The sequence below is a fragment of the Mauremys mutica genome, chromosome 25 (assembly GCF_020497125.1).
Source record: "Mauremys mutica isolate MM-2020 ecotype Southern chromosome 25, ASM2049712v1, whole genome shotgun sequence".
NCBI classification, from domain to species: Eukaryota; Metazoa; Chordata; order Testudines; family Geoemydidae; genus Mauremys; species Mauremys mutica.
The window spans coordinates 8,506,456-8,534,331 of record NC_059096.1 but is presented as its reverse complement, the minus strand read 5'-3'; the positions used below and the strand labels follow the sequence as shown (position 1 = coordinate 8,534,331).

Sequence of the window (27,876 nt, the reverse complement as noted above, 5' to 3'; positions counted from 1 at the left end):
AGGCCGAAGGGACCATTGTGATCATCTTGTGTGATGACCTGCATAACACAGGCCAAGTCAGGCTGGTCAAGGAGGAGAGGGACCCTTCAGCATCTGCCAGAGCTAAGGAATTAAGAGGAACACTTCAGAAATACTTACATTTTTATTTGTTTTGGCAACAAAACTAGAGTAACAAACTTTATTCGGGTTCAAGTACAGCTTATAAACACAAAAAGGACCTGTTGCCAGCACCACTGTTCTCGGTCACCACCGGTACAGGACCGGATTCTCAGTGCTCCATTGAGAAGGAAGATCTATGATGCTTAGAAAGGATGAACAAAAGGCCTTAAAATGCAGTCTGGAGAACCTGACCACCACAGGGAAGGGAGAGCTGCCCCAGCAGCAGAGGGTCCGCCCATGGCAGGGCACAGAGTCGCAGAGAGAGCGAGCTCCAAACTTCCCTCCCCCACCTCCCATGGTAGGTTCTCAGAAACAGAAGCTGGCCAGCATGTTTCATGCAGTGACATTAGCCTTGCTGCAGGATGGGACCAGCCAGATAAATGGCATTTGTTGTAAAATATAGCATGGTGCAGTTTCAAAGACATTCAAAACTACATCTTGCTTTTAAAAAATGCAGCCGGTGGCTGAGGTGGCTACATGAAGAGACAGGAGCGGCTGGTTAGTCCCAGAAGCCTGGGGTGCTCTGACCTGCACTTCAGGGCATTCAACACCACATGGCAAGAGTTTAAAAAAAACCCCACAAAGATCTACCCCGTCTCCTTGAAGAGACTAATGCAGCCTTGCAGAGGATTCTCTGAGCGCGGCTGGAACAGAAGGGGACACCTTTTTCCAGTGCTGTCTGGTCTTCCATTTTCCTCTCAAAGCAGCAGGCTAAATCTGTTATTGCCAAAAGAGTGAGAAGAATGCCACAGTGGTAACCTGGCGGTCCAGAAGAGACTGTCCAAGTCTAAGAAGAGTTGCATTGCTTCTCCCCTCTCCCACGTTCGTCTCAAAGGCACCCTTGGAAAGGAACAAAACAAAGGGGCGATCGAAAGACACACAGAACCCTCTGAACTAGGGACATTAGAGAGCCAGTAACATGGTGAAAATGATGTGTATGAAGACCAACAAATTGGGACTGACTCAATTCTGGCGAGCAAAACTCCTAATACAGCCTATAGCTGGTGCTCAACAGCAAGAGCTGGGAGACTCCTGGCACCAAGCAGGGAACATTCGGCTTTTCCGACAAACAGATCCCTTTTTCCAGCTAGTTTGTGTCCAAGGGTGATTCCAGGCTCTACTCCTCAAGTAAACGACCAGGTGAAGTTCCTTACCCATAGTCATGTAAACTCTTCTGCATGTAACATTCATCGCGGCTTCATTTGAGAGGGGTCAATAAATTACTATGTCCAGAAAGCGCCTTCAAGGGCTTGAGAACCGTATTATTTGCCACGTTGCTCTAGAATTCCCAGTCATCCACCTCTAGCTGTTCCAGACTGGATACCAGTCCAAAAATGCCACTGGGATCCTGTGGCCGCGTACCTTCGAAGTTGGTGATTGGTGTGACAGGGCGCAGTAGTTCAGGAAGTGCTTCGGACGCCCGACGTTTGATCTGGGGGCGGAGGGAGAGTTAGTTTTGGTTTGAGCTATTCTCACAGGCAAAGGTTTTGCGGCATTAGTACCATTCGCACCACGCGTATGACATCACAATATGGACTGGGCTAATAGCAGCAGCACAACGTACCACCGGCCGGGGACGTCAGTCCGTCTAACCCAATCTTCTGTTGCCCGCGTTAGGAGCGCTGCAGGGTTTGGCACTGTGCCCTCTAAACTTGGTGATAAACCTCCTCAATCTTTTTCTAGAGACACCTCTCTGCTGATGGCACCACTAGGAGAGGCTGGCAGAGTTTGAGGGAAGGGCAAGATCTTTGGCACTGCTGCCAGAATACCCCCTCCTCCACTGACACCAGGACTTAATGAAATTGAAAAAAAAAATAAATTAGGAGGTGGGGGAGGGAAATTCAATGAGATTTCTTTTGAGTTTGGATTATAACCGGAAAAAAAAGTTCAGATGATTTTGTGCAACTAGTAGGCTGTCCCCAAAGATACGCATGCAAGCCAAGCTCTTTGAAACTTGGCCCTCCCCGGCTACAGGCATTTAGCAAGAACCCGCAGTCTAAATGCTGCTTTCAGTGCTGAGCTATCCAGAGGGGAGTAGTTAACAGCAACATCCTCCCACCCCCATCCTCAGAACTCTGCTCCCCACAGCTGAGGAAAGGGCACAGGAAGGGGTTACCATGGGAAGGCCACAGCCCTCCACCGGAAGATTAAATGAACCACTTTACCTGCTTGAAAAAGGAATGATTCAGCAGGGTGCTTGCACTTGGCCTGTACAAAAGAGAATTAGAAGGGAACGAATCACCATACCAGAGTTGAGTGTGATTAGCGTAAAGGACATTGACCTTCTAACAGCTCTCCTCTGGGTCTCTACAAGCTCTTTCCAAACACTCACCCCCTGTGAGATATAGGTCAAGATGATTCTTATTTTACTGAGTGGGGAAACTGAGGCACAGACAAGGGATGAGACTTAACCAAGGTCACACAGCAAATGAGTGGTGAAGGTTGTAACAGAATCCTGGTCTCCCGACTCAGGGCTGTACCTCAGCCACGGGCCTCGCAACTTTTATACTATAGGCATCCCCAGGGGGGTTGACAAAGGAAGGAGTTAAGCGCCTTTGCCATTAGAATCTGCTTCACAGGAGGCAAAGTTGTTGGCCAGTACGACCAGGTTATCCCCTAAAGATTTCTCAAACTGCCATGGGATCTGTAGCTCCTTTCGTAAGACAGCAGCCTGATTGAAGATAGAGCAATCAATTAACTGAGAAGCCGTGTGATGCAGTTATCACAGGGACAATCACTGCCCTGTATACGCCTCTCCCCTGGACAGCGAAAGAAGCTGTACCCGAGGACACAGCAAAAACTTCTGATAGCCCAAATTATGAATAGTCTATTCCAGTTACAGAGAAGTTTAGCACAGAGTGAGATGACACAGCACGGCCCTGGCTAACTAGAAAAGGAAATGCTGTTCTTGCTCTGTTCTCAGCTTTTATTCATTGAAGTCTCAAGATGAGCTCTCCTGGTTGGATAATGAAACTGTTTCTGGGACAACGTGGTCTAGTGAGAACGGGAGTTGCCAGTCCCGAGTTAGCTTCCCCAATATGCCACCGACTCAATGTGCAGCATTGGGCAAGACATTTAACCTCCCTGCCTCAGTTTCTCCATCTGTAAAATGAGGAAAACACCTTCCAAGAAGGTTGTGAGGCTTAATAACTGAACTTCTTTGGGTTCTCTGATGCAAGGTCCTATGAAAGTGCTACATATTCTTACCGCTTTCAGGCTATATATTTATAGGTATTCTGGACGGTGTTTTTGCAGTACATACGGGGCACCTCTTCACACAGCCATGCTTTTGATCGGAGATCACTGAATGAAACTCCAATACTGAGACCCAACTCAAAAGCCATGGTGAGGGATCAGGATTAAAACAATTTTTAAACCAGCCCCGAATGGTGTTTACAGCAGATCCGTAACCAAGCATTCCCATCATGGCTGTACCTCAAGTCGGAGTTACGCTGCAGGCACTGCTCCACGAAGTGATGAAAGTGGGGTGAGAAAGTCCGATGGTAAGGGTGCAGTGTTGCCTCCCCATTGGCTGCCCTCACGTTGCCAACTGCCATTCCTTCACCGATCCCGGAGTTAGCACACGAGCGGGAGGTTTTCATGGTCAGCTCCTCAGCAGGGATCGTGGTGGTGTCTAGCAGGCATGGAACAGTTCCGTTCAGCTTCTCCAACAGCATCTGAAATGGAAATGGATGAAAAGACGTCACATGCACGATACAGACTAGACACATTTAAGAGAGCAGGCAGGACTCACTACAACAAATGTATCTGAAGTTTAAATACTCTGCCGCAATTTTCAGTTGTGTCCTGCATGTGGTCCAGGGTCTGCATGTGTTGTATTTTCATTCAGCACTGCTCTTGCTGCAGGACTTAGACACTAGTGTCCTCAGTTGCTGTTCTAACGTATATTGTATTACGTGAACTTCATGGGCCAAATTCCCGTCTCACACAGGGCCCGTTCGTGCACATTCCAGAGCGCTCTCGACTTGTCAGCAATTCACAGCATCAAGCCTGCTGCGTGGTTCCATGAAGTCAGAGCAGTTATACACACGTTACAGTGCAGCATTTCGCCCCTTGCAGCGGTCATAATCGATGGCAAGTCTGTAGGTCTCCTAATCCAAGAGGCAGGCAAAGTTCTTAATTCTTTGTTATAACCTGGAATGATGCCACATCCAGTTTGTCAGGGCAAGGGCGGAGGTGGTTGTAGGGCACCTCTGCTTTCATATTAGATTCCCCTGGTTGGGGACAGTTGCTCTCCTGGAGCTCCTGTTGGATCTTCGTTCCCTCAGCAGCATTTAGTCTCCTTCATTCTTGCACCAAGGTTTTATGAAGTGGCTCAATGTGAAAGTTGATTTGGGTTAAAAAGCAGAAAGGGGAGAGTAGATCAGGAAGCAGCACGTCCAGGGCCCATTTACATAACAAACCTCCGATAACCCTACACTTATCTAGGAATGCACAGAACAATGCTTTCGGTTTGGGAGTGATTTTATAATCTGGACTGGACAGCAGAGCTCAGGAAGCGCGAATGTTCCAACTTGGCACAGGTGACATGTAGCAACCCATCTACCACTGCTCTCAGTAACCTGTGTGCAGAAGGTTGTTACAAAATGTTAATCAAGTTCTGTACCTGGACTTTTCAAGCAGTAGGATGGTACATTTCTAATCTGTCTTTCAAGGTGTGCCTCAGAACCCTACTAGTGTTAAAATGTTTCCCTGGGAGAAAACAGAGGGTGACACCCAGATGCTCTGGTCAATCTGCAAACGAGGACTGACTTATTTTGAACTGAATGGACCTGCTCCTGCTTCCACTGAAACCAATAAGAGATTTGATAGAGACCTCAATGGGAGCAGGATCTTGACTGGCATTGGAGGAGATTAACTGTAACGGTCTTCAATTCTCTGTCTACTGCACTGTTTGTAATATTAGATTCTCAGGTTTTATAGAAATCCATACAACGTGGAGAGAGGTATCTCTTCGAGTTATGGATTTGATTAAGATTAAAGGAATGGCTCTAGGAAAGAAAGGCAGCCCCAAGGAAAAAAGGAAGGTTTTATTACACATTAAAAAACTCCAAAAGGTATCAAGTCAATCAATAATAATCTTACAACAGAGGCCTTCAGAAGAAACTCCATATTTTGGAACATTTAAAAGACTGGAGACAGAGCACTAGAAAATTTACTGTAGGGAACAATTCTGCGCTGACGAGGAGATAACCTAATAGATCTTTTCCAGTGCTAATTTCTATGTATGCCTTTATGTACCTCTGAGATGCAGCCTCTGGTAGAGTGGAAGTCAGCAGTAGTTTAACAGGTAAGAAAGGAAAGAAGAGAGGCAAGGGGTATTAACAAAGAGAGCCATTAGAGATCTTTCATGACCTCAAGAGGTCAGAATCTGTCACAGCTCATTACAAACACAGCTGCTGCCAGTAACTTGGTTCTTTGCATTTAGGTATTATTGACAGATACAGAATTCAATTTCCTAACTGCACGGCATGCAGTTATAAGGTTGGGATGGAAGGAGAGCCCACGCAGCTTGTAAACCCTACCTGAGTAGCAGGCATGTCTTTGAACGGGACGTGTCCATTTGCCAGTTCACAGGCTGTTATCCCCACACTGTAAATGTCAGATTTTGCATCATAACCCTGGAGATTCTAGAACCAAAGAAGGGGATGGAGAGAATTAGCTATAAAGTCAGTGAAGTGTTACGCTTATCCTTGTAGGAATCTGATCAGGTACCTGAAGGGGAAGGACAAAGAAACCAAACAATTACACCAAAGTACCTCTGTGCCCACAATGGAGCATTTGTAGATGTTTCACACTACCAAGGCAACAAGGTTTGAGGTTGTCTGTTTTTAAAAGAAAATGTAGCTCTCTCAATGTTGGTGATCAGTTTCTTAGGAAGGAGATTGCCCAGTGGTTAGGGCGCTAGTCTGCGACTTAGGAGAGCCAAGTTTAGTTCCCTGCTCTTCCACTGACTTCCTGTGTGACCTTGGGCAAGTTACTTAATCTTTCAGTGCTTTAGCTCCCCATCTGTGAAATGGGGATAATAGAACTGCCCTACCTCACAAGGAGTTTGCAAAGACAATTAGACTGTGAGGTGCTTCGGCACTTGGTAATGGGGGCCACATAAATACCCAAGATACATTTGTTTAGATACAGAAAGGGAATGACCGTTTCATGTAAACTGTAACTCAGAAACTAGAATTTGGGGAGTGCTCCATCCAGTTCCCCTCCATTTCACACCACTACACAGACTCCCCTCTGGGCTCAGCCCCCGTACAGGCGCAAAACTCCATAACCTGCGCTCTAGTCCCGGCCTTTCTGAAGGCTTATTTTGCCCCCATTGATCACCCACTTCCCCCTTAGGCCGGGCTGATTACACTGCTGCTGTTTTTACAGGAAAAAAGAGAGACGAGAACGAACGAAAACTCACCAGGAGGAAAAGTGATGCTAAAAGTCTCTATGGGTTTAACTTTTGGGAGCAACGCACAGCATAGCGGCTCTAAACAGTGCGCAGCCAGAAACCCAGAGAGCCATGGGAACAGACTGACAACACAAGGGAATGCGTATAACAAGATCAGAGACGAGCGTTATTACACTCATCAACATGCTACGGTGACAGCATGAGTGCTGTTAGCCAGGGCTCAGGGACAGACCTGGCATTCAAGATTCCACCCAGTTGAAAGGAGCCTGTTTCAGCAGCTCTCCTGCCACCCCAGGTGCCTATCTGTGGGAGAGTAAACGGTCTTTCTCCCAGTTGCCATGGAGAGACCACTGAATACAATGTCCTGTGGCAGGGGTTCTCAACCTTTTTCTTTCTGAGGACCCCCCCCCGCCAACGTGCTATAAAAACTCCACGGCCCACCTGTGCCACAACAGGCTTTCTGCATATAAAATCCAGAGCCGGCGTTCGGGGGTAGCAAGCAGGGCAACTTCCTGGGGCCCCCAAGGCACGGGGCCCCCAAGTTAAGTTCAGCTTCAGCCTCGGGTGGCGGGACTCAGGACCCCAGACTTCAGCCCAACGTGGTGGGGCTCCGGCTTTCTTCCCTGGGCCACAGCGAGTCTAACACTAGCCCTGCTCAGCAGACCCCCTGAAACCTGCTCATGGCCCCCTCCAGGGGGTCCCAGAGTCCTGGTCGAGAACCACTGCCCTACGGAATAAAAAGGTGCCTCTGTGGGCAACTCAGAAGGCTCCCGTTCAGTGTCATGGGGGCAGTACGGCTAACGGGCTGCACTTGCCACCAGGATATGAAATGCCAAGTTGACATGAATGGGTGTCTGGAATGGGGGTCCAGAGCAGTATGAGCCACTCAGGACAACAGGCAAGTTTTGCCATTAAAATGCCAAAGGCCCAATTCTCCTGCTTGCAGAATCAGAGTAGCTCCCATTGAAACCCATGGTGGGGGAGAATCAGGCTCCAGTTCCAAGAACCACGATACAAGTTTTGTTACACGATCAGATGCTCTCCTCAGGCTACAAAATTAGCCTGAAAATAGTTCCTTGCTTCTTGGCAGGAAATCCCAGCAACAGTGAAGGACATGGGGGGGTCTCTGTCCACTAGTGAGAAAGTCAACAATGAGGAAGAAGAGGAGAGTGAGCCATGAAATGACAGTCGTTCTATACAATACCTGCTGCAAGACTTCAGGACTGAGCCATGGTAGGACCTTGATGCTATATTTGGGGAAGTCATGGACAACTCTGAGCCGCTGCCCGTGGTTGATCATGCTTAGGTTACTGCGCAGACCTGAGAGGTACACCTTCCCATCCACAGAGATCAGGATGTGGCTGGCTTTCACGCTCCTTAAAGCAAAGGGGACCAGAAGTAGGAAGTCAACACATGGTCAAGGATCATCTACCTTAGAAGGACGTTAAATTCCTTACCTGCATCCATGTGAGAAGGTTATTCTATAGGGATTTAAGGAAGGCATATTCTGAAGCCTAGGCACATTGAGCATCCAGTGAAAATGTGTGACAGTGAGTTTCAATAGCCTAGAATAATCAGGTTTTGAAACTTACGTCCAAGTATGTGTGGCAGCCATGTTAGTGTTTATCAGGAAAAACATATATCTGATTAAAGGTCTGGAGGCACGGATTTAAGAGGAGAGATTAAAAGATAAATATCTGCTGCTTGGCGAGGTGATATTTGCATAAGCATAAATAAAGCCTCATCTCAAAAAAAAAAAAAAGCAACTTTCTACCATTAATCTAAAAAACGCTAGGAGAGAGAACTAAAAGTGAAAGTACCTGGAAACTATGAAACTGTAATTTATTGGCCATTCCACTGGATGAAGGAATAGGCTATCACCTCCCTAACATGACACTGGGACGGTACAGTGAACAATGACGGAAGGATGGGAATAATGCAACCTACTCATTCCCTTAGAGGCTGCGCTTGGATATTGTGTGATGTCATTACAACCACCATAAAATACAGATGGACCTGCTTCACTGAAGCCTCAACACGGAGGCGTAAACTACATCAGAAAGACCCCTCTGCACCCTAAGGATAGAGAAGAATATTCACCCACAGGAGGACAGATGGTTGCCTATCCACTGGAGGGGCAGCTTTAATTCTTATCTGGGGCTCCATGGAAGTTAGTATATCCCTTGAGTATGCCCTCTTCCCAGCTAGCCTTCCAACTTCCCTGGTAAAAAGGAAGATGCAGCTGTTTTCTGCTGTCACAACCTCCATCCTCTCATCTTTCCACCTTGGGGACCTCGTGGAAGGGTTTACTTCAGCAAAAGCTTAATCTAGCCCCAAGTTACCAGTACACTTTGCCTCAGGAACACTCTGCAGTTTGCTTTTTTAAAGTACCACTTCTGTGGTAATGAGAAGTCCAGGGGAGTGCATGGACAATGAAGCTCTCTAGGGCAGCAGCAGGGAAAGCTCCCCTGCAAACCATATTCTTATTCCAAATCCCTTGAGATACCTAGTCCCATCTGGATGAATATTGTTTATAAGCATTTCCTACAGAAAGTGATAAAGAGAGCAATTTCCTTTTTACCTATGTACATAGCCCATATGGTGAATGTAGTCAAGAGCCTTCAGAACACCCTGGAGGATATAAGCAATAGCCAGTTCACTCATTCCATCCATGAAATGGGTACAGATCAAATCCTTCGCAGAACCTAAAGAGATGAAGAAACATGTTTTGACGGAGCAGGAAAAACAGAGGCCACTCACCTACATAAAGATGATTTCACAGAAGCTAAAGCAGCCTGGTCAGATACAAAAAACATTCTCCTCTCCACCTACCATAAGCCATGAAGGAGGTCACTACCCATAGCTCATTGTCCGCTATGAAGGTCGCTTTATATGGCACAATGTTGGGGTGGTTGAAGAGTTTGGACACATGAAGTTCACCCTAGAAGCAAAAGGATATTTTGAATCAATACAAAAATAAATAAATACAAAACTCCAGATATGGTACAGAGGAAGGTTAAACTGGACGAAAGATAGCACTTTGAAGATTGTCTGCCAACACACTGACTTGAATCTTCTCTTCACCTGAGAAGTTCTTGTCTCTCCTTTTGCAGATAAAGAGGAAAGATATGACAGCTAAAATCCTCTCTCACCGGAGTTAGATTTTCCTGGCATGAAGTCTGTGCATAGGCAATAGTTGCTTAGCACTGAACTCAGGAGCTCCCATGTTAGTGCAACATGTCTGGCAATCCCAACTTCCAGCATAAAGGAATAGTCATTTTACATAAATTCAAAGAACACACAAACTAAACCCCCACCCCAAATATCTGTTCTGACAATCTCTGCGCAAGGGCTACTTGGTGTTTACATCATCATGTGTCAACATTAATACCTATTTGAATGAATTTACTGGAGAAGGATAAACAAATTATGGCATCAGAGTGCCTGTATTTGGAACGTGATATAATATTTCCTTGCACTAATCGTCTTTTGAAACTGAGGAGCACATAGGAAGTGATTACAACAGTTTGGTACAAAAAGATCATTGGGTTCTTCCTCTTCAAATGCAACGTATAATCCTGTAGAAGAGAATGGATTAGATACAAGTCTTGATTTTAACCAGAAGAACAATCCCCTTAGAACAGTGGTTCTCAGCCAGGGGTATGCAGAGGTCTTCCAGAGGGTACATCAACTCATCTAGATTTGCGTCTAGTTTTACAACAGGCTACATGAAAAGCACTAGCAAAGTCAGTACAAACTAAAATTTTATACAGACACTGACTTGTTTATACTGCTCGACATAGCATACTATATATATTCATTCCAACTGATTTATAATTATATGGTAAACATTAGAAGGTAAGCAATTGTTCAGTAACAGTGCACTGTGACACTTTTGTATTTTTATGTCTGATTTTGTAAGCAAGTTGTTTGTAAGTGAGGTGAAACTTGGGGGTACGCAAGACAAATCAGACTCCTGAAAGAGGTAGAATAGTCTGGAAAGGTTGAAAGCCACTGCCTTAGAATAATACTCTGTTTTCATAGCAACTTCCACCTTGGATCTCAAAGTACTTTACAAACACGAATCACCTCACAACATGCTTGTGAGGTGGGCAAAGATCCTCATTTCACAGTTCAAAACACAGGCACAGAGAAGTGATTTGCTCATAACCAGACAGCAGCTGAGCTGATTCCAGAGAACCCAGAACTCTAGAAACTCAGTCAAGTGCACTAATCCCTAGACACTCCACCATCAGCTAACTAACATTTACAAAACTATAACTCAGTCTGAAGGAGGATCTACTGCCAGCACCTTACAATGGTTTTTGAATTTGACCATTTCTTCATTAGGATAACTGGTCTTTGTGGGCCAGTATTGCAACTACTGTATTAAAATTGTACAGCATCCTAGATACTTAGCATTAAACGACCTACAGCTGAGATCCTAGGAGTCATGGTCTTTCAATATACATGAAAGATGCGGTGCCCCATTCTAAAGATTGTAGCATCACCTGCAAGAATGTCACCATCTCATTGGTGCAGGCTTCCAGGTTAATCCTTCTGACTGTGACATATTCTCCTGATGGTTTATACCTGGCCAGGTTCACGGTCATCAGCTCCTCAAAGCCATGGCCTGAAAAGAGTGAAATTAACCCCATAAGCACGAATACAATTGACTGTGTGTTGTGGGAGAGCTTCCACCAACACTTCCTGATTAGTAATTATCCTCATCCCATCTCTCACGTTAACTGTTGTCAATGGTCTTGTCTAATATAAACATTTGCCTGTTCTACATCACCTTCCAATTTAAAGCACTCTGCATACAAAACCAATTACTTAAAAACCTGCTGGGAGGTACCTCAGTAATATTCCTATTTTACAGATTTAGAAACTGAGGCACAGAGAGATGAAGTGACCTGCCAAGAGCCATACAGGGAGCTAATGGCAAAGCCAGGTATGAGACTCAAGAGTCCCAGCTGATACCCTCAACCTCAAAACCACGCCTCCTCTCATCTAGTATTTATCTTTTACTTTGATTGTAAGAGCTTCAGGACAAGAAACCCATCTTAATTTACATTTTTATACAACGATTTTACTACTACTAAAACAAAACAAGACAAGAAAGAAAGGATATTTTGCATTTTACATTTCAGAAAACCACCTCACAAGAAAAATTCAGTACCTTACAAAGGAAGAATTCACAAAGAATGAGAATTCGGTGTTTTTCTGGGAACATTACCTATTATGGTGAGCAACTCATAACAGCTGCTGTCTGGTAAAAAGCTGCTCATGGTGTCCCTTTTAGGGGAAGATGCTATCGACTCGGAGCTCGCATCATTGGTCTAGAAAAGCAAGATAAAAATCAGAAACGGATATTAATTACATCTAGTAGAGGGATCATCTGTTCCACATTATATTTTTGCACATGCTCATAATATCAGGACATATTTGAGTATAAAAGCTAGCTGTGTCTGCTGTAAATATCTTTAACACAAACTGAAACCCTTCCGGAAAATCCAAACATCTGCTTTCTATGACATGTAAACAAACAAGGTAATTTACCACCTACTATAAACCAGAAGGTCTTTTTAAAAAAAAGATTTTAACAAAAACAATTACTGTTCCACATGACAACATTACTCCACCCCTTTGCAATAGCCAGCTTTCTCCCACTCTTTACAAACTTCTGCATCATAATCTGTTTGCTTGTGCAGGGGTGATAGACTTCAAGCTTGTCTATGGTGGGTGTTTTTGCACTCTGGCAAGAAGCTTTTCCTGGCTGAGGTTGCTACTTTTTATCCATTCATGCTCTCTCTGTGGCAAAGGCTGACAAAGTTGAACTTGTTTTGCTGCAGGAAGAAGGGATGAACCAACTAAGAAAAGCTCAAAATGCACAGATCAGACACACACGGAAAGAAGCTCCAAATGGGAGCAAGAGTTTAGCTGCAGCAAAGAGCTAGTACAAATTAACATAGGAGCAGCACTCCCATGTCTGCCAGCTTGCTTGAGAGAGGCTGCATCTTTTCACTACAACTAAGAGAGAGCTCCCTGCTGTATCTACATGCACAAGCTGAAAAGACAAATGTTCTCTGTTCATGCTGACTCATGCTTACAACTGATTAAAAACAAGCTGTGCAATTCAATACACAGGCATTACAGTCCAAGTTGCATTACAGGAGCCTGTCACAAAAACTGACAGATGATTTGATATGTGCAAAAAGAGGCCGCAATCTCGAGCAGCATTAGAAGCACAGTTGCATTCTAATTCTCCTCAGTCGGGGCTTTCAGAGGAGCAAGAAAAGTCTATACACAGTGTTCAGGCATGTTCTATTATTGCAGTGTATTTTGTCCTTCAGTTACGCTTATAGTTAGATGAGTGACACAGGGAGGCTCCAGATTTTTCTCTCTGCAGACAGACAGACCAAATCTGTTCATTTTATGTCAAGTTTGACTTAGCTGAATTTTTCCTAAACTGCCAGCAACACTAACTCCACCTGGGAGCTGGAAACCCAGGTGTGTCACAGATCACCAGCCATAAATATTTCTACAATCAGACTTTCCTGACAATTCTGCTATTGATGCACATAGCAGGGGGGAACAAAACACACAACTCACTCTCCTGTAGCTGCAATGGAAGTGGAAACACACACTTTTCTGTCACTGAAAGGAGGTATAATGCAATGACAAAGAGCCATTAAGTGACAAGAGACTATTCTACCCATGCCCACAGTATGGCTTGGTCTACACTACAAAGTGCTGCTGGCATAATCATGTCAGCTAGGAGCATGGAAAAAAAAAAATCTCACACCCTAGTCAATACAGCCATGCCGGCAAAACCCCTGGTGTAGATGCAATTACACTGGCTCAAGCGTACTTTTGGTCAGCATAGCTAATGTCCTTTGGGGAAATGGTGCAGCTATGCTGGCAGAACTCCTTTGGCTTCTATATGCTGCATCTCCATTAGGGGGCTTTTGCCAGCATACTGTAGCTATTCTGACAAAAAGCTCCATAATGTAGACAAGGCCTGTTTCTCCAACTGGGGTTTGCGGACCCCTTGGGGTCTGCACGGGTACTCCAGGGGTCCGCGGGCTCTGCTGATCAATTCCTCCCCACCCTCCCAGCACCTCCTGCACACCAGGAACAGCTGTTCAGGGTGTGCAGGAGGTGCTGGGATGGAGCATGCTTGGGGGACGGGGGCGGAATCACATCCGGGGCCACAAGCCCCACTAATCAAATCCTCCCCATCTTTCCCAGTGCCTCCTGCACGCCAGGGAACAGCTGTTCCGTGGAGTGCAGGAAGCGCTGGAAGGGAGGGGGAGGAGCAGAGACGGGGCGTGTTAAGGGGAGAGGGCGGAAAGAGGCAGGGAAGAGGAGCAGCAGGGGTGAAACGGGAGTGAGAAGGAGTGGTGTGGGGGCAGGGCCTGGGGATGAGCGGGGGCCTTGGGGGTCTGCAAAAAAATTTAAATCAAAATGGGGGTCCTTGGGTTGCTAAAGTTTGAGAACCGCTGCTAAAATATATTCTGAACTCTTCAGTTCTAACTTATTTAAAACAAAAAACTTACTCCATCTCTAATTATTGTTTTTAAAGCATTCTCGATGCAAATATTAACTACTTGCTTCTTTAAGCAACAGCTGATAAGGACACTACCGAGACTAGATGGGGGTTGGACTAGATGACCTCCTGAGGTCCCTTCCAACCCTGAGATTCTATGAAGTAACAAGGTCCTAGAAGCATCCTGAATCCACTGGTTCGAAGGACCGAAGGAAGGTTTTTTCAGCACCCCAACATTAACAGCTGACACCACTTATGCATTAGAAAATGGAGTTCTCTTTAAAATGTTATGCATGAATTTGGCAAATGATTTTAATGTTATGAAACTGGATACGTAAACTTCCCAATTCCATCAACATACCTTACTTCTAACCTGCTGTGCCCTCTGTTATTCCAGTCCTGGCCCCACTTCCCACAGCTCTACGAGGCATCATTACTGAGTGCAGCATTCTCTAATATTACAGTCCTTGATGCACCTCCATCCTGAGCCGCAGCTCCACCACCTGGAGACTCCCCCACTCACAATTCTCATGTTCCAATGGTGGGGCTCTCCTAAGCAGATAGCTAGAACCTGTGGCAAACTGACGGAAGCTTTGGCAATATGGATAAATGTCCACTAGGAATTAGGTTTAGACCAAACTTATCTTCACTTGTAGCTTAACCCAGTTTTAGACTTGGGTCTTAAGCAGTCTTAAGAGAATCCGATTTGGCATAAAACTTGGCAGGAACAAACCAGAGACTAAGTGACAGCTTCTGAAACAATTATGCTGGCTAGCAAGGCAGAATCCCTAGAAAGTTGCAGGCAACAACACAGCTTTTGGCAAACTTCAACATTCTTTCTTTGATGATTATGTTAGTTACATGAACATATGATCCCAATTTTTCTACCACAATTAAAGTACTGGGAGCCAAGGAAACCAGCAGTTTACTCTTAAGCGGGAAGAGACAGTTTAGCAAAGGGTAAAAGTTTGCCAGAACTCTCCAGAGGCACTGAAGAGACATGAAAAAGAATGCATCTACTATGGACTCACTCATCTGTGTTTTGACCACATGGCAATTCAATACATTTATATGTAAATGCACTCTTATTAGAGAAATGCTAAGGGCTCCAATTCTAATTTTAAGAACATGGGTGAACAGGCTGTATCTTATAAAACCTGCTGCAATGCATTCACAAGATGTAGGTTGATTGTACAGGTTATAAACCCTGTGTGAGATCAGACTCTGGGCCACTAGGTCAATATGAGATTATACTTCCAGCTGCTGATAATCTAACTGTTAAGAGGGGAAGCCACATAACAGGCAATTTCACACCTGCCATTCTAACAGGAAAAAAAAATTGGGACTAAAATGTTTCAAAGGTTAAAGTCGTGTTTAAACCAAACCAGAACCAAACAGATTTGACACTTCAAATTAGAGTAAAGAGATCAGTGGTGGAAGTTTTCTTGATATCAGGAATCAGATGAAGAAAGAAAAAAGAAAAAAGAAAAAAAAAAGAGAGAGAGAGAGATGGTAGTACGGTATTCAAGCTCTGCTCAAAATTCCAGAATGGCTGGTTGTTTCTGCTAAAATGATCCACAGTGAAACAGTCATATTAACAATGGCATTACTGGATATCAGAGTCAACACTCTACTTGAGAGGAAGGGGAGAGTATAGACCTCAGAGAGCTATTGTTTCAGTCAACCTACATACTCAAGACAACATTGTATCAAAAGGTCTGGAAGCTTAGTTTAAATTAAAAAAAGCTTAAATGCTGAAGAAACTAATGGGACCACCAGAAAAATACTGGCACCACCTAATACTAGCTCGATCCATCACTTGCTTGGAACTTAAAACTGCACATCAATGAACAGGTCAAGAGTGACTGTCACTAATAGCAATTGAGGAATCTGAATTGTTCAAATTATCTGCACATTTTAAAATGTAAACTAACTAGAGTTATCAAAATACAAGTTATTATTAGGGGCATTTAACCCTTAGATCATTTTAACCTTGAAAAATTAAAAGGGTATTCTTAAAATCTCTTATCCTCAGTATCCAGGGCAATCGGTGCTGAATTAATGCATCAAAATGATGGAAGATTTGCCCTATGTCAGGAATTATAGAATCACAAAAGTTGGAGATGGGAAAGATCCATCAGATCAGTAAGTCCACTATCCTCAGCCACTGAAAGTTTGTTTCCTACCATAAATTAGCCTCAGTTCAGATAAAGCATCCAGTTTTCTATAAGCTTTCTACTTTTCTCCTGTATGGAACTGGGAGTCAATACTCCTGGGTTCTAATCCAAGCCTCTGTAATACAGATACACTATGCCTCCCTTTTCCCATCTGTAAAATGGGGATAATGCCTACCCCAATGAGGGAGAGGACAAAGTTTAATTTTTGTAATAACCTCAGTGAAAGGCACTATATTTCAGCTCACGCAACTGAAGCACAAAGACATAAAAGCTAAATCTTTGGTTCAGCCATGACTGGAATCTGGAATCCCAACAGTTCCAAATCTTTTGCTCTGGCCACTATGTCACACAACACTATCATTTGGCTGTGAATCGAAGGCTGCTACTCATTATTTCTAGAGTTCCATTAAATATTCCTACCAATTCTGACTTTAATGCCCAGTTCATTGTATTTTCCATCATCTCCACTCACCCCTGTCAATGGCAGGACTGAAAGGAAAGAAACAGAGGCAGATGGAGGCCTGTGAAGCAGAAAGGCACCACCAAGGAGCTGAAAATTATTCTGCAGCAATGACAGCTGCTCTGAAACTGTGCTTTACGTAGGTGGTTTGCTTTAATACAATGCACTCCAAATTTAGCAGAAGCCAACAAAACAGATGCGAAATAAATCTAATACGTTATTTTTGATCTATGGTGCAGGCTGTTTCAACCAAAATAGAACACATCATCTGCTCCCCTTTAGAAATAATTCAGTACATTAGAGACCTTGATTCACCTCTCTGCAGATAAAAATTAAGTTTGAAAACTCTATGACTAATCACAGTATGCAGAAGAGGCTCTACTCAAAAGTTAAACACTGTATGAGATTGAAAAACTAAAAAAAGTTAAACTGGAATGTTATTTATGAAATATTGCAAAAAAGCTCCGAGAGTTTCACACAGGATAACTTTTGGTGTGCAGTTAAAAATCATGAAAGCTGTAAAATGAAGAAACGTGTGATTAGCTGCATGAAGTATGACATTCGTTAAGGGCTAGCATTTCAGGCCTTTTGGTTAGGTTTTAAATTGGACATATGTTTAAGGAAATTAGTTTTTTGAAAGATAATTGGACTGTCAATGCCATTAGGAAACCAGAGCTATGCAATGCCAGAAATGATTTGCATTTGCCAAATCAAACTCTGGTGGATTAGATTTTGGATTCAATGTCGGGTGGAAGATAGAAGGTTTTGTTTTGTTTTTTACTTCCCAAGTTTCTCTTGCTCACTTTTGACTCAAACTACGAGCATTTCCTTTCCCTGATTAAGTAACTATTGCCTTGTTTCTACAACCATCTAGGGGAATAAGATGTGTTTTAAATGAAAGAAAGTCAGCATCAATACTGCAAAGATGTCTAAAAGCCCAGGATAGCCTCCAATTTAGGCTATGTCTACCCTGTACACCACTAGTGCTTTAATCAGGACCATAAATATGACATGGATTACATGGATTCAGACTGTCCTGTTCTGGACTACACTATGTATTTTAGATGGGCATTCCATAGCTCTCTAGGGAATTAGTCCTCAAGCAGAAAAGATTTTTCTAAGCAGATAGCAGCACCTGTTGAAGGCTCAAGACTGTTACTGCGGGCTCTGAAAAGAGTCAAACAGCTATGCCAATGGGTTTTCAGCAGGTGATGTCCCATTTGAAATTAAAGATTATCTAATTCTCAGTTTGATGCTAGGGTCTCTTTTGCAGCTGTGGCATAGGGAAGAGAAAGGAAATAAAATTATTCAAAAAAACTGGGCACTGGTTTTGAATGCCCAACCTGAGAATTTGGGCCCTGTTTTCAGAACCACTTTTGAAAACGTGAGCCTAAGGAATTAAATCTCAGATTTACAGCTAAAACATCACATGCAACAGCTTCAAAACCACACACCAAAATCTCCTTTCCAGGGTGAAACTTGTTTTCACACATGTAAAGCTAAATATACAGATGAAGTATAAATAAGGTAGAAAGAAAATCAAACTTCCACAAGGAATAATCTCCATGCAATGGACCACAGCACCACAGCCTGCAAAAATCACTTACTTTTCTCCGAGAGTCACCCGGAGGCTGCTCTGGAGTAAAGAAATTAATTGTTCACCATGTTTTCTTCAACAAACAAATACCCATTCAAAACATAGTTTGACTATATTTATGAAAATAAATAAAATTATATGCCCCCAAAGCATAGTTTAGGTACTGGACAAGTATAAGCATATATTCCCAGGCAAAATCTTTAACTTACAGTTAACATCACAACAGTAAGTAACAGACATTGGAAAACATATCAAGAAACCTAATTCTAAAAGCAAGAAGTTACACAGATTCAATTAGCCTTACCGTTCATACATTTACCAAGACAAACATAGGTTTGGGAGATTTGTTTTGTTTTTAGATTGTAAACTTAAACCCATTGTTTAAAAAGAAATAGATTAATACAGTTGATGGATTTAAATATTTGGAATAAACTGTTTTGGAAGTTTAATGAGGAATGCAACCCATGTAGAAAGTGGCAGTTAAATTCTACATAATTCCAAGTTTCCCGAGGTAACATAAATCCACATTTCGACAAGGACACTTATAACAAGGTTTATGTGTAGCTAGAGGTTTAGATAAAATGGTCCATATTCAGCCCTGGTATAAGCAAGTACAATTCACATTGAAATCAAATGAAACAGTGCTCTTAATATTGGGTTGAAGTTTGGTTTAACAGCTTCACTTCAGAGCAAAGTTTCTAATCAGATTTGTACACTAAAACATGACAGATATTTTTAAATGTTTTCTCTATCTAGAAGTACAGTTAAGTCAGAAGAGTCACTGCAAAAAGCACCACCCACGTCAGGAGCAAAGAGATACAGCTACAGCTAGGTTTGAAAATGGTTCTGGTAGACCCATGCTTAAAACATGGAAACTGAAAACTGCTGCAGCTAAACTGTTTTCAGCGACTGGTTGTAGATAGGGATTAATTTAAAAAAACAGTGCTAGCCAAAATCATGCATAGTTTCTAAACATGGTAATAGTTTGTAACCATGGTGAGAATGGACATAGTGTAAAAAAGGTTTGATAGAAACCACATCTGAAATGGGATTCAACATGACTACAAAGCCCAATGCGGAAGGGAAAATCTGCAGAATTTACAAATCAAATGGAAGATTTTGCGAACTACTAACTCCACCTGGGATCTAATCATCTAGCTAGCTTCCTTTACATCATCTGTCACAAAGATTCTGCCATCAGAATTTAGCTGACAATTTTGCTAATGATGAAAGTAGCAGATTAAAATCCAGTTTACACTGTTGTCTCTACCCTGGAAAACTGAAGTGTTACTGTTTTAAAACGTTTTTGCCAGTGAAGTCAGTAGGCCCGAATCAAAGATACTCAAGGAGCAGATCTATTGTGTAAAGTGGCACCATATTTACATAGTTACTTTACTGACCACAGTTACACTTAAAGGCTTCTCTTCTATCAGCTTCAATACTGACTCAGCAACAAACATTTGGAAAATTTGCAGTTTCTGTAATTATCCTTTTCAAGTTCAAAATCTGTACTGAACAGAGAAAAAAACTGGTTATTCAGGAAAGACCAGACTGCACTAATTTATTGCATTACAACGTTCTGAAGTTTGTACTACTACTGACTTTAAAATGAACTGCTGTACAAAATCTAAGTTTTTCCTTCTGAGTTTACTTTTGTTGGCCAATTTGAAGACAGTGCTATAAACCGATTTGTTCATTCATGTAGCACATTTACTTATACCAAACTGATGGGTGCTTTCAAGTTTAAAGTAAAAAATTTCTACTGAAGCGTCTAAAGAACAGAGTACTTACCTCCAAACAGTTCAAATTCTCTCAAGCCTTCTACAATGAACTTTTCGGACACCCACCGCTAGAGAAGAAAGTCCAAAGCCAATTAGTTATTTCCTCTAGATATATTCCACAGCTCATCCATTTTTATTTTATGTCAACCAAAACAGAATCATATAGATCACTCTGACCATTCTAACATGTATCTATCCCCTTTGCAATGAGGGGAAATGAACTAAAATTCATTCAGCAGCTGTAAATATTAACATTTAAACAGTAACAGACATACTGATAAACTGTTATTCTTTCATGTTCTGAAAGAAACTAAGTCAAACAAACAACGTTTAAAACTCAGAGCAGCCATAAAGGCTGCTAGTGACAGGATCGCTATCCACTCAGTTCAACTTTTGATTCATATCAAGATAGATTAGATATTAGAAATAAACTAAAATCCTGGGGGCATGGACTATGTCATCGTAAGCTTGTATAGTACTGAATACGCTGTTAACACTCAGTAAACATTAGTGATTTTACTATTCATTTATTGGAAAAATCATGGTCAGCTTGCTGAAGCAATCAACAAGTTTACTTACATTTATGTTAATCTACCTCTATTTGAAGCAGGCTGGTATGAGAAAGAGTCCACATTTAATTGAAAAGAAGCCTGATTTCATTGTATCAGTATTTAGCACAATGTGAATTATGTTAAAATTTCAAAAGGGTCATTTTTACACCATTCACAGTGATCATGTCAGAGATTCTCTTCTGTCACACACACACTTTGCTGCTGTTTTTTGAGTCGTGTTGAGACTTATGAAAACACATTCTAATTTTAAGGGACACCAGGTTTCCAATCATATTTTAAATACATTTCCTTACCTGTGTTACTGCTGCTTTACATTAAAAAGCCTTTTTAAAGTGGATCCTTTGCACATTTTATTCTCAACAATGTATCATCACTACTTAGTTTACTTCCTGTTTAAGTGCTATACACAACAGTTTTGTTATGGATTTCCAGCATTTAAAAGGAACCATTAAAAAAAAAAAAGACTTCATTTTAAGTTTAAAAGACACTAATATATACAAAATATAAATGAAACTTAACTAAATTGACAGTGTCTTTTAAAGACATTTCCTCCATCTCTTTTTCAAAGGTACCATCAACTCAGTTAAGTTTCGGCATTTGTTTTTTCTGCAATTTCTGTACATTATAAAACAATAAGTGATAAAATCATTTTGTACAATACATAAACAGAAAAAAGATGCGTTCAACAATTAGCGCTATCTAAAGAGAATGAACTCTGAGAAAAATGCACATTATAAGCATTTGGCAACACATTTAGCTCACAGATACATACCTTTTAAAAGTAACTCTCTTTCATAAATCAAAATAGTTGTATTTAATTAAAAATCTAGTTCTCCAGCAACAAGATCGAGTACGGTCCCAATCCTGCAACAACAACTGTGTGGAGCTCCAAGGAAGCTCCAAGGAAGTCAATGGGACAAGCTCCACCCCACACAAGCTGCTGCAGAATAAGGGCTTCTCTCCGTGTATATGGAAAGATTTACAAAACCAGTGCTTTTTTGGAATAACGCTAGAAGCTGTTCAACACTCACCCTAATTCGTTCTGGGTTACTTACAAGAAAAGACATGGATTCCAGATTTGTAATGCTACTCCAAGTTTGTGAAATTAACAATATCCTGAAAATGAGAGCAAGACAATTGTTTTAAGAAGGCAAAGCAAATGAGTTCTCTCCACTCTAAGAGTTTCCAGCAAATGAGTTACTGCTCTGTTTATCTTGTTTCATTCTATAAAGCATGTCTCCAGTTGCCCACATCAATACCTAGGTAGCTCTATTGACTGCTGAAAGATTAGAGCACAAAGGTTTTGTATGAATTAACTTTAACAAGCTCTGCCATAGTGAGGACAAGTTTTGCAAGGTGAATTTTCCCAAACAGGTTCAGAAATATCTGAACAAGCCATTTAAAAAAAAAAAAACACTTTAGAAAAGATATTTCACAGAGGTGGATATGCAGTACAATATTTGGTAGACTACAAGTTCCACAGGGCAAGGACTCTTATCCTACATCTGTACTACAGCTGTGCAATAAAACAGATTACAGTTCTCTGGCAATTCAGAAAAATAGGGAAAATCATTTTTGGTCAAACAAAACATTTAGTTTTAATTTAAAAAAAAATAAAATTAGAGGAAGTTTCTAAAAGAAAAGTCATTTTAAATATAAAACCCAAAACATTTCATTTAAAAAACAAAAATTGAGGGATTTTTTTTAAAGGCTTCCCACCCACCACCATCGAAACAAGTGAAATCCACATGAATTTGCAAAATGTTTCTATGTAGCCTGCATTTTTCGCCAGTTTTGTTTAAAGATTTCATTCAGCTCTAGCTGTACAGAACCTCGCATAACGGGGCCGCAGTGCTGTTCAGTTGTCTGTGTCCTACCATAATACAAATGTTTAATAATTTCCCGGAGAGAAAAGCAACAGAAAGGTACACAGCATGTTACACAGCTGTTAAGCAAGTGGCTAGGAATAGGAATATCTGAGTCCTAATTGCCCAAGGTAATGCACCAAATCAGTAGCAGAATTAGGACTCACTCACTTGCCCTGGCCCTCAGTTTTCCCATTAGTAAAATGGGGATAAAAACACTTACCCACCTTTGTAAGGCACCTCAGATGAAAGATGCTGTATAAGTATAAATTATCATTATCTTGCAGGGGATATGCAAAGGAAGCTTTATAAAATAGAACTGCTGCAGCGTTTCAGTTGGATCAGTGTGAGACGTCCAGAATACAGTATATCTCATCCCCGCTGGCAGTTACAAGAAAAAACTCTGGCCACTCTCCAGTGGACAAAACCACACAAACTTACTTGATCGTAACATCGACTGCTCCAAGAGGGAAAAAAAAAAAATCAAGTGAAATCCTTAAACATGACATCCATCACAATCTCTTCACCACCGAGAGGATAGCTCTATGCTCTCGGAAATCCAACCAGCAGACAAAGGGGGCGGCCATCATAGTGCTCAATCATGATGACTGCGCCAACCAACAGCTCTCAGACACCATCTACTATAAAGAACTTAAAAAAGATCCCACACCACAATTCACACAGGAATTTAAGGATATAATCAAATCCTACCCCCAAACATCTCCAAGAGAAACCCTACAACCTCATCCCCCACAAACTAACCCCAGGGACCTTCTACATGCGCCTCAAGATACACAAACAAGGGAACCTATGCAGACCTATCATATCTGGCTACGGCACGCTTACTGAAGGAATACCAGGACTCAAAGACCATCCTCAAACCACTCACCACACAAACAGCCAGTTTCCTCCAGGACACAACTGATTTCCTTCAGAAACTCTACAACATTAACACAGTACTTGCCACCATAGATGTCACCTCCCTATAAACCAACATCCCTCACCATGATGGCGATGCTTGCCTGCCTTAAATTTCTAACAAGACAATGGACAATGCTCAGAAAGCCACCCCAGACACATAGCCAAACTCATCCATTTCATCCTCACCCATAACACCTTTACATTAACACTTTGGCAAAACCATGGAACAGCCGTGGATACTAGGATGGCTCCCCAGTATGCCAACCTCTCCCTGGGCCACATTGAGAAAGAAATTCTGGAAAAATGCACCACAAAATTAATGATATATCCAATATACATTGATATTTCATCCTCTGGACAGATGGCCTAAACTCCCTCATAGATTTCTACCACCACTTCAACAACCAACACCCAACCATCAAACTCTCTCTAGAACACTTCCACGCCAGCATCAACTTTCTGAATACCATGATCACCTTCAATAATGGAAACCTACAGAAAACTGTATACAAGACACCCACAGATCACCACACTCACCTCCACGGATTCAGTTATCAGCCAGGTGCCCAGATACCACAGAATATGCACCAAAGAGAAAATCCAAAATACATATCTTAACACACTGGTTCTCAACCAATGGTTCAGGGCCCCCTGTGGGGCCACGAGCAGGTTTCAGATGGTCCACTACACAGGGCCTGCATTAGACTTGCTGGGGCCCAGGAAACTGCCCAGCTTGCTACCTTCTAATGCTGGCCCTGGCTTTTATATGAAGAAAAATAGCTGTGGCACAGGTAGTCCATGGAGTTTTTTTGGCATGTTGGGGGGGGGCCTCAGAAAGAAAAAGGTTGAGAACCTCTGCCTTAACACACTTAAAACAGCCTTCACTAAATAAGGACACTCCACCAGAGAAGCAGACGACATCATGGAACGGGCTGTCCAAATACCAGGGAGAACCTGCTTCAAGCTCAGAGGGAAAAAACCTTCACTGATCAAATGCCCCTAGCTGTCATCTACCACCCCAGGCTAGAACCAATACAGGGCATCATCAAATAACTACAATGCATACTTGATGGGGACCACATCCTGCAAGAAATCTTTCCCAAACCCCCTTTTCCGGCCTTCAAACAACCTTGCCAAGCTCACCCATCAGAAGCAAGCTCCTCGCAGACCAGAACACACCAATTCAAAACAGCACCAGACCCTGCCAGAACAACAGATGCAAAACCTACAGACATCTCTTCACTGCTTTGATGATCAACCCCGCCTCGCCAAAACACACCTTTCAAGATCCATGAGTCCTACACAGGCCTATCACATGTGGTATACCTCATCCAGTGCATCAAATGCCCCAACAACGTGGCTGAAAAGAGACTTTGCTCTCGAATGAACTTACACAGAAAAATGATGAAAGACAACAACACCCTATCACCCATGGGCAAACACTTTTCACATCTGAAGAAGTGAGGTTTTTTTAACCCATGAAAGTTTATGCCCAAATAAATCTGTTAGTCTTTAAGGTGCCATCGGACTCATTGTTGTTTTTGTGGATACAGACTAACACGGCGACCCCCTGATACTTTTCACAAAGTGATCATGCAATATCAGCTCTCTCAGTCCTTATCCTTTAAGGAAACCTGCGCTACACCGTCACAAGATGAGCCTGGGAACTTAAGTTCATAACTCTGCTAGACACTTACAAACCCTGGGCAGACCAGAAACATTGTTGTAATGGGCCATGAAACCAATCTGTAATAGGCTGTGCCGCCTACTAACCCTCCTTTGCCCTGTAACTGCAAAGATGTTAATTACCCACTTCACTGGGAATCCCTTATGCTTAACAACCTGACCCTCTTTGTATGTAGCTTAGACACTGTGGCTGCCTTTTCCAGACCTGAAGGAGAGCGCTGTATCGCTCAAAAGCTTGTCCCGTCCACCAACAGAAGTTGGTCCGATAGAAGATATTTCCTAAACCGCCTTGTCTTTCTAGGATAGGAAGGGGACAGGCAGAAGCTTCCCTCAGCCAAAAAGCACAGGATGGGGTGAGCGGCCCAGGAGAGCCATGGATCACCCTGTACAACTCCGGGTCCCAGGCAGGGGGAGGAGTCCGGGAGGGGGGGCAGCACTGAGTGGGAGCAGAAATGGGAAGGGGCAGCAGAGGTACAGGGGGCAGGGGGGCACCCAGCGCCCGGTGGGGGAGGAAAGAAAGGGCCTGGGGAAAGGGAGCACACAACGGGGGGGGGGGGGCTCAGAGCACGCTGGGGCGGGGAAAGGACCGGGGCACACAGCCCGGGGGGGGGGGCTCGGAGCACGCTGGGGGCGGGGAAAAGGACCGGAGCACACAACGGGGGGGGGGGGCTCGGAGCACGCTGGGGCGGGGAAAGGACCGGAGCACACAAGGGGGGGGGGCTCGGAGCACGCTAGGGGCGGGGAAAGGACCGGGGCACACAGCGGGGGGGGGCTCGGAGCACGCTAGGGCGGGGGAAAGGACCGGGGGGGGGCGGGGAAAGGACCGGGGCACACAGGGGGGGGGGGCACAGCGGAGGGGGGGGGGGCTCGGAGCACGCTGGGGGCGGGGAAAGGACCGGGGCACACAGCGGGGGGGGGGGTCGGAGCACGGGGAAAGGACCGGGGCACACAGCGGCGGGGGGGGGGGCGCGGAGCACGCGGGGGGCGGGGAATGGACCGGGGCACACAGCCGGGGGGGGGGGGGGGCTCGGAGCACGCTGGGGGCGGGGAAAGGACCGGGGCACACAGCGGGGGGGGGGGCGGAGCACGCTGGGGGCGGGGAAAAAGGACCGGGGCACACAGCCGGGGGGGGGGGGGGGGCCTCGGAGCACGCTGGGGGCGGGGAAAGGACCGGAGCACACAACGGGGGGGGGGGCTCGGAGCACGCTGGGGGCGGGGAAAGGACCGGGGCACACAGCGGGGGGGGGGGCTCGGAGCACGCTGGGGGCGGGGAAAGGACCGGGGCACACAGCCGGGGGGGGGGGGGGCTCGGAGCACGCGGGGGGGGGGGAAAGGACCGGGGCACACAGCGGGGGGGGGGCTCAGAGCACCCTGGGGGCGGGGAAAAGACCGGGGCACACAGCGGGGGGGGGCTCGGAGCACGCTGGGGGCGGGGAAAAGGACGGGGCACACAGCGGGGGGGGGGGGGCTCGGAGCACGCTGGGGCGGGGAAAGGACCGGAGCACACAACGGGGGGGGGGGCTCGGAGCACGCTAGGGCGGGGGAAAGGACCGGGGCACACAGCGGGGGGGGGGCTCGGAGCACGCTAGGGGCGGGGAAAGGACCGGGGCACACAGCGGGGGGGGGGGGGGGCTCAGAGCACGCTGGGGGCGGGGAAAGGACCGGCGCACACAGCGGGGGGGGGGCTCAGAGCACGCTGGGGGCGGGGAAAGGACCGGGGCACACAGCGGCACACAGCGGAGGGGGGGGCTCGGAGCACGCTAGGGGCGGGGAAAAGGACCGGGGCACACAGCGGGGGGGGGGGGCTCGGAGCACGCTAGGGGCGGGGAAAGGACCGGGGCACACAGCGGGGGGGGGGGGGGCACGGAGCACGCTGGGGCGGGGAAAGGACCGGGGCACACAGCCGGGGGGGGGGCGCCGAGCACGGGGGGGGGGGGGAAAGGACCGGGGCACACAGCGGGGGGGGGGGGCTCGGAGCACGCTAGGGGCGGGGAAAGGACCGGGGCACACAGCGGGGGGGGGGCTCGGAGCACGCTGGGGGCGGGGAAAGGACCGGGGCACACAGCGGGGGGGGGGGGCTCGGAGCACGCTGGGGGGGGGAAAGGCCCGGGGCACACAGCGGGGGGGGGCTCGGAGCACGCTAGGGGCGGGGAAAGGACCGGGGCACACAGCGGGGGGGGGCTCGGAGCACGCTAGGGGCGGGGAAAGGACCGGGGCACACAGCGGAGGGGGAGGGGGAGGAAAGGGACGAGGGGGCGGGGCACCCAGCGCGCGGAGGGGGAGGGATGGGGGGGTGTACGGAGCGCCGAGAACCCCCAGCCTCACTCACTCTCTCCTCCGGTTCCAGGCGCCGCTGCCGCTTCCCCGACTCCCCGGTTACCTGGAGAAGGGGGAGACGCTGCGTGCGTGACGGGATGACGTCACCGCGCTGCTGCGTGGCATGCGCACTGGGCCTCTGACCCATTTACTGAAATGGGGGGAGACCGTCCCTGAGCCGGGCTCATGGCGCCCCCCCCACACACACACACAGGGTATGGGGGGGAGGGGTGCACTCTCTGAACCAGCCACATAACTAACCCCCCCTGCCGTGGGGAAAATGGGGGGGGCCACAATCCTTGAGCCAGCCCTATAGCCCCCCCCAAACACACACACACAGCGGGTAAATGGGGGGGGGTGCAGTCT

At 45.3% G+C, this 27,876-nt stretch overlaps 1 protein-coding gene across 7 annotated transcripts; it reads right to left on the bottom strand.

Moving 5' to 3' along the window:
• Positions 1-129: 129 nt before the first annotated feature.
• Positions 130-27,600, bottom strand: STRADA (STE20 related adaptor alpha). 7 transcript variants are annotated; one of them, XM_044999478.1, is made up of 13 exons: positions 27,524-27,600; positions 21,778-21,838; positions 20,161-20,218; positions 18,380-18,408; positions 11,823-11,925; positions 11,095-11,216; positions 9,416-9,524; positions 9,165-9,288; positions 7,788-7,959; positions 5,706-5,810; positions 3,595-3,836; positions 2,325-2,367; positions 130-1,591 (listed from the first exon to the last, which is right to left on the bottom strand). In XM_044999478.1, the coding sequence occupies exons 2-13, from the start codon at positions 21,787-21,789 to the stop codon at positions 1,439-1,441; spliced, it is 1,272 nt and encodes a 423-aa protein (XP_044855413.1). In that variant the 5' UTR covers positions 21,790-21,838; positions 27,524-27,600; the 3' UTR covers positions 130-1,438. The 7 variants fall into 7 exon arrangements, with proteins under 7 accessions (XP_044855413.1, XP_044855412.1, XP_044855414.1 ...); XM_044999477.1 differs by having other exon boundaries at positions 21,754-21,838; positions 27,524-27,588; XM_044999479.1 differs by lacking the exon at positions 27,524-27,600 and adding an exon at positions 22,815-24,968.
• Positions 27,601-27,876: the final 276 nt, after the last annotated feature.

What these genes read in the sequence shown, in the direction of transcription:
- STRADA (XM_044999477.1), bottom strand. Translation starts at nt 21,789, where the DNA reads ATGTCTTTTCTTGTAAGTAACCCAGAACGAATTAGG. An exon ending in AGATGGTGACATTCTTGCAG is followed by an intron (nt 9,525 to 11,094) that starts GTGATGCTACAA and finishes TTTTGCTTCTAG; the next exon opens with GGTGAACTTCATGTGTCCAA. An exon ending in CAGCGTAACTCCGACTTGAG is followed by an intron (nt 2,368 to 3,594) that starts GTACAGCCATGA and finishes TCTTTTGTACAG; the next exon opens with GCCAAGTGCAAGCACCCTGC.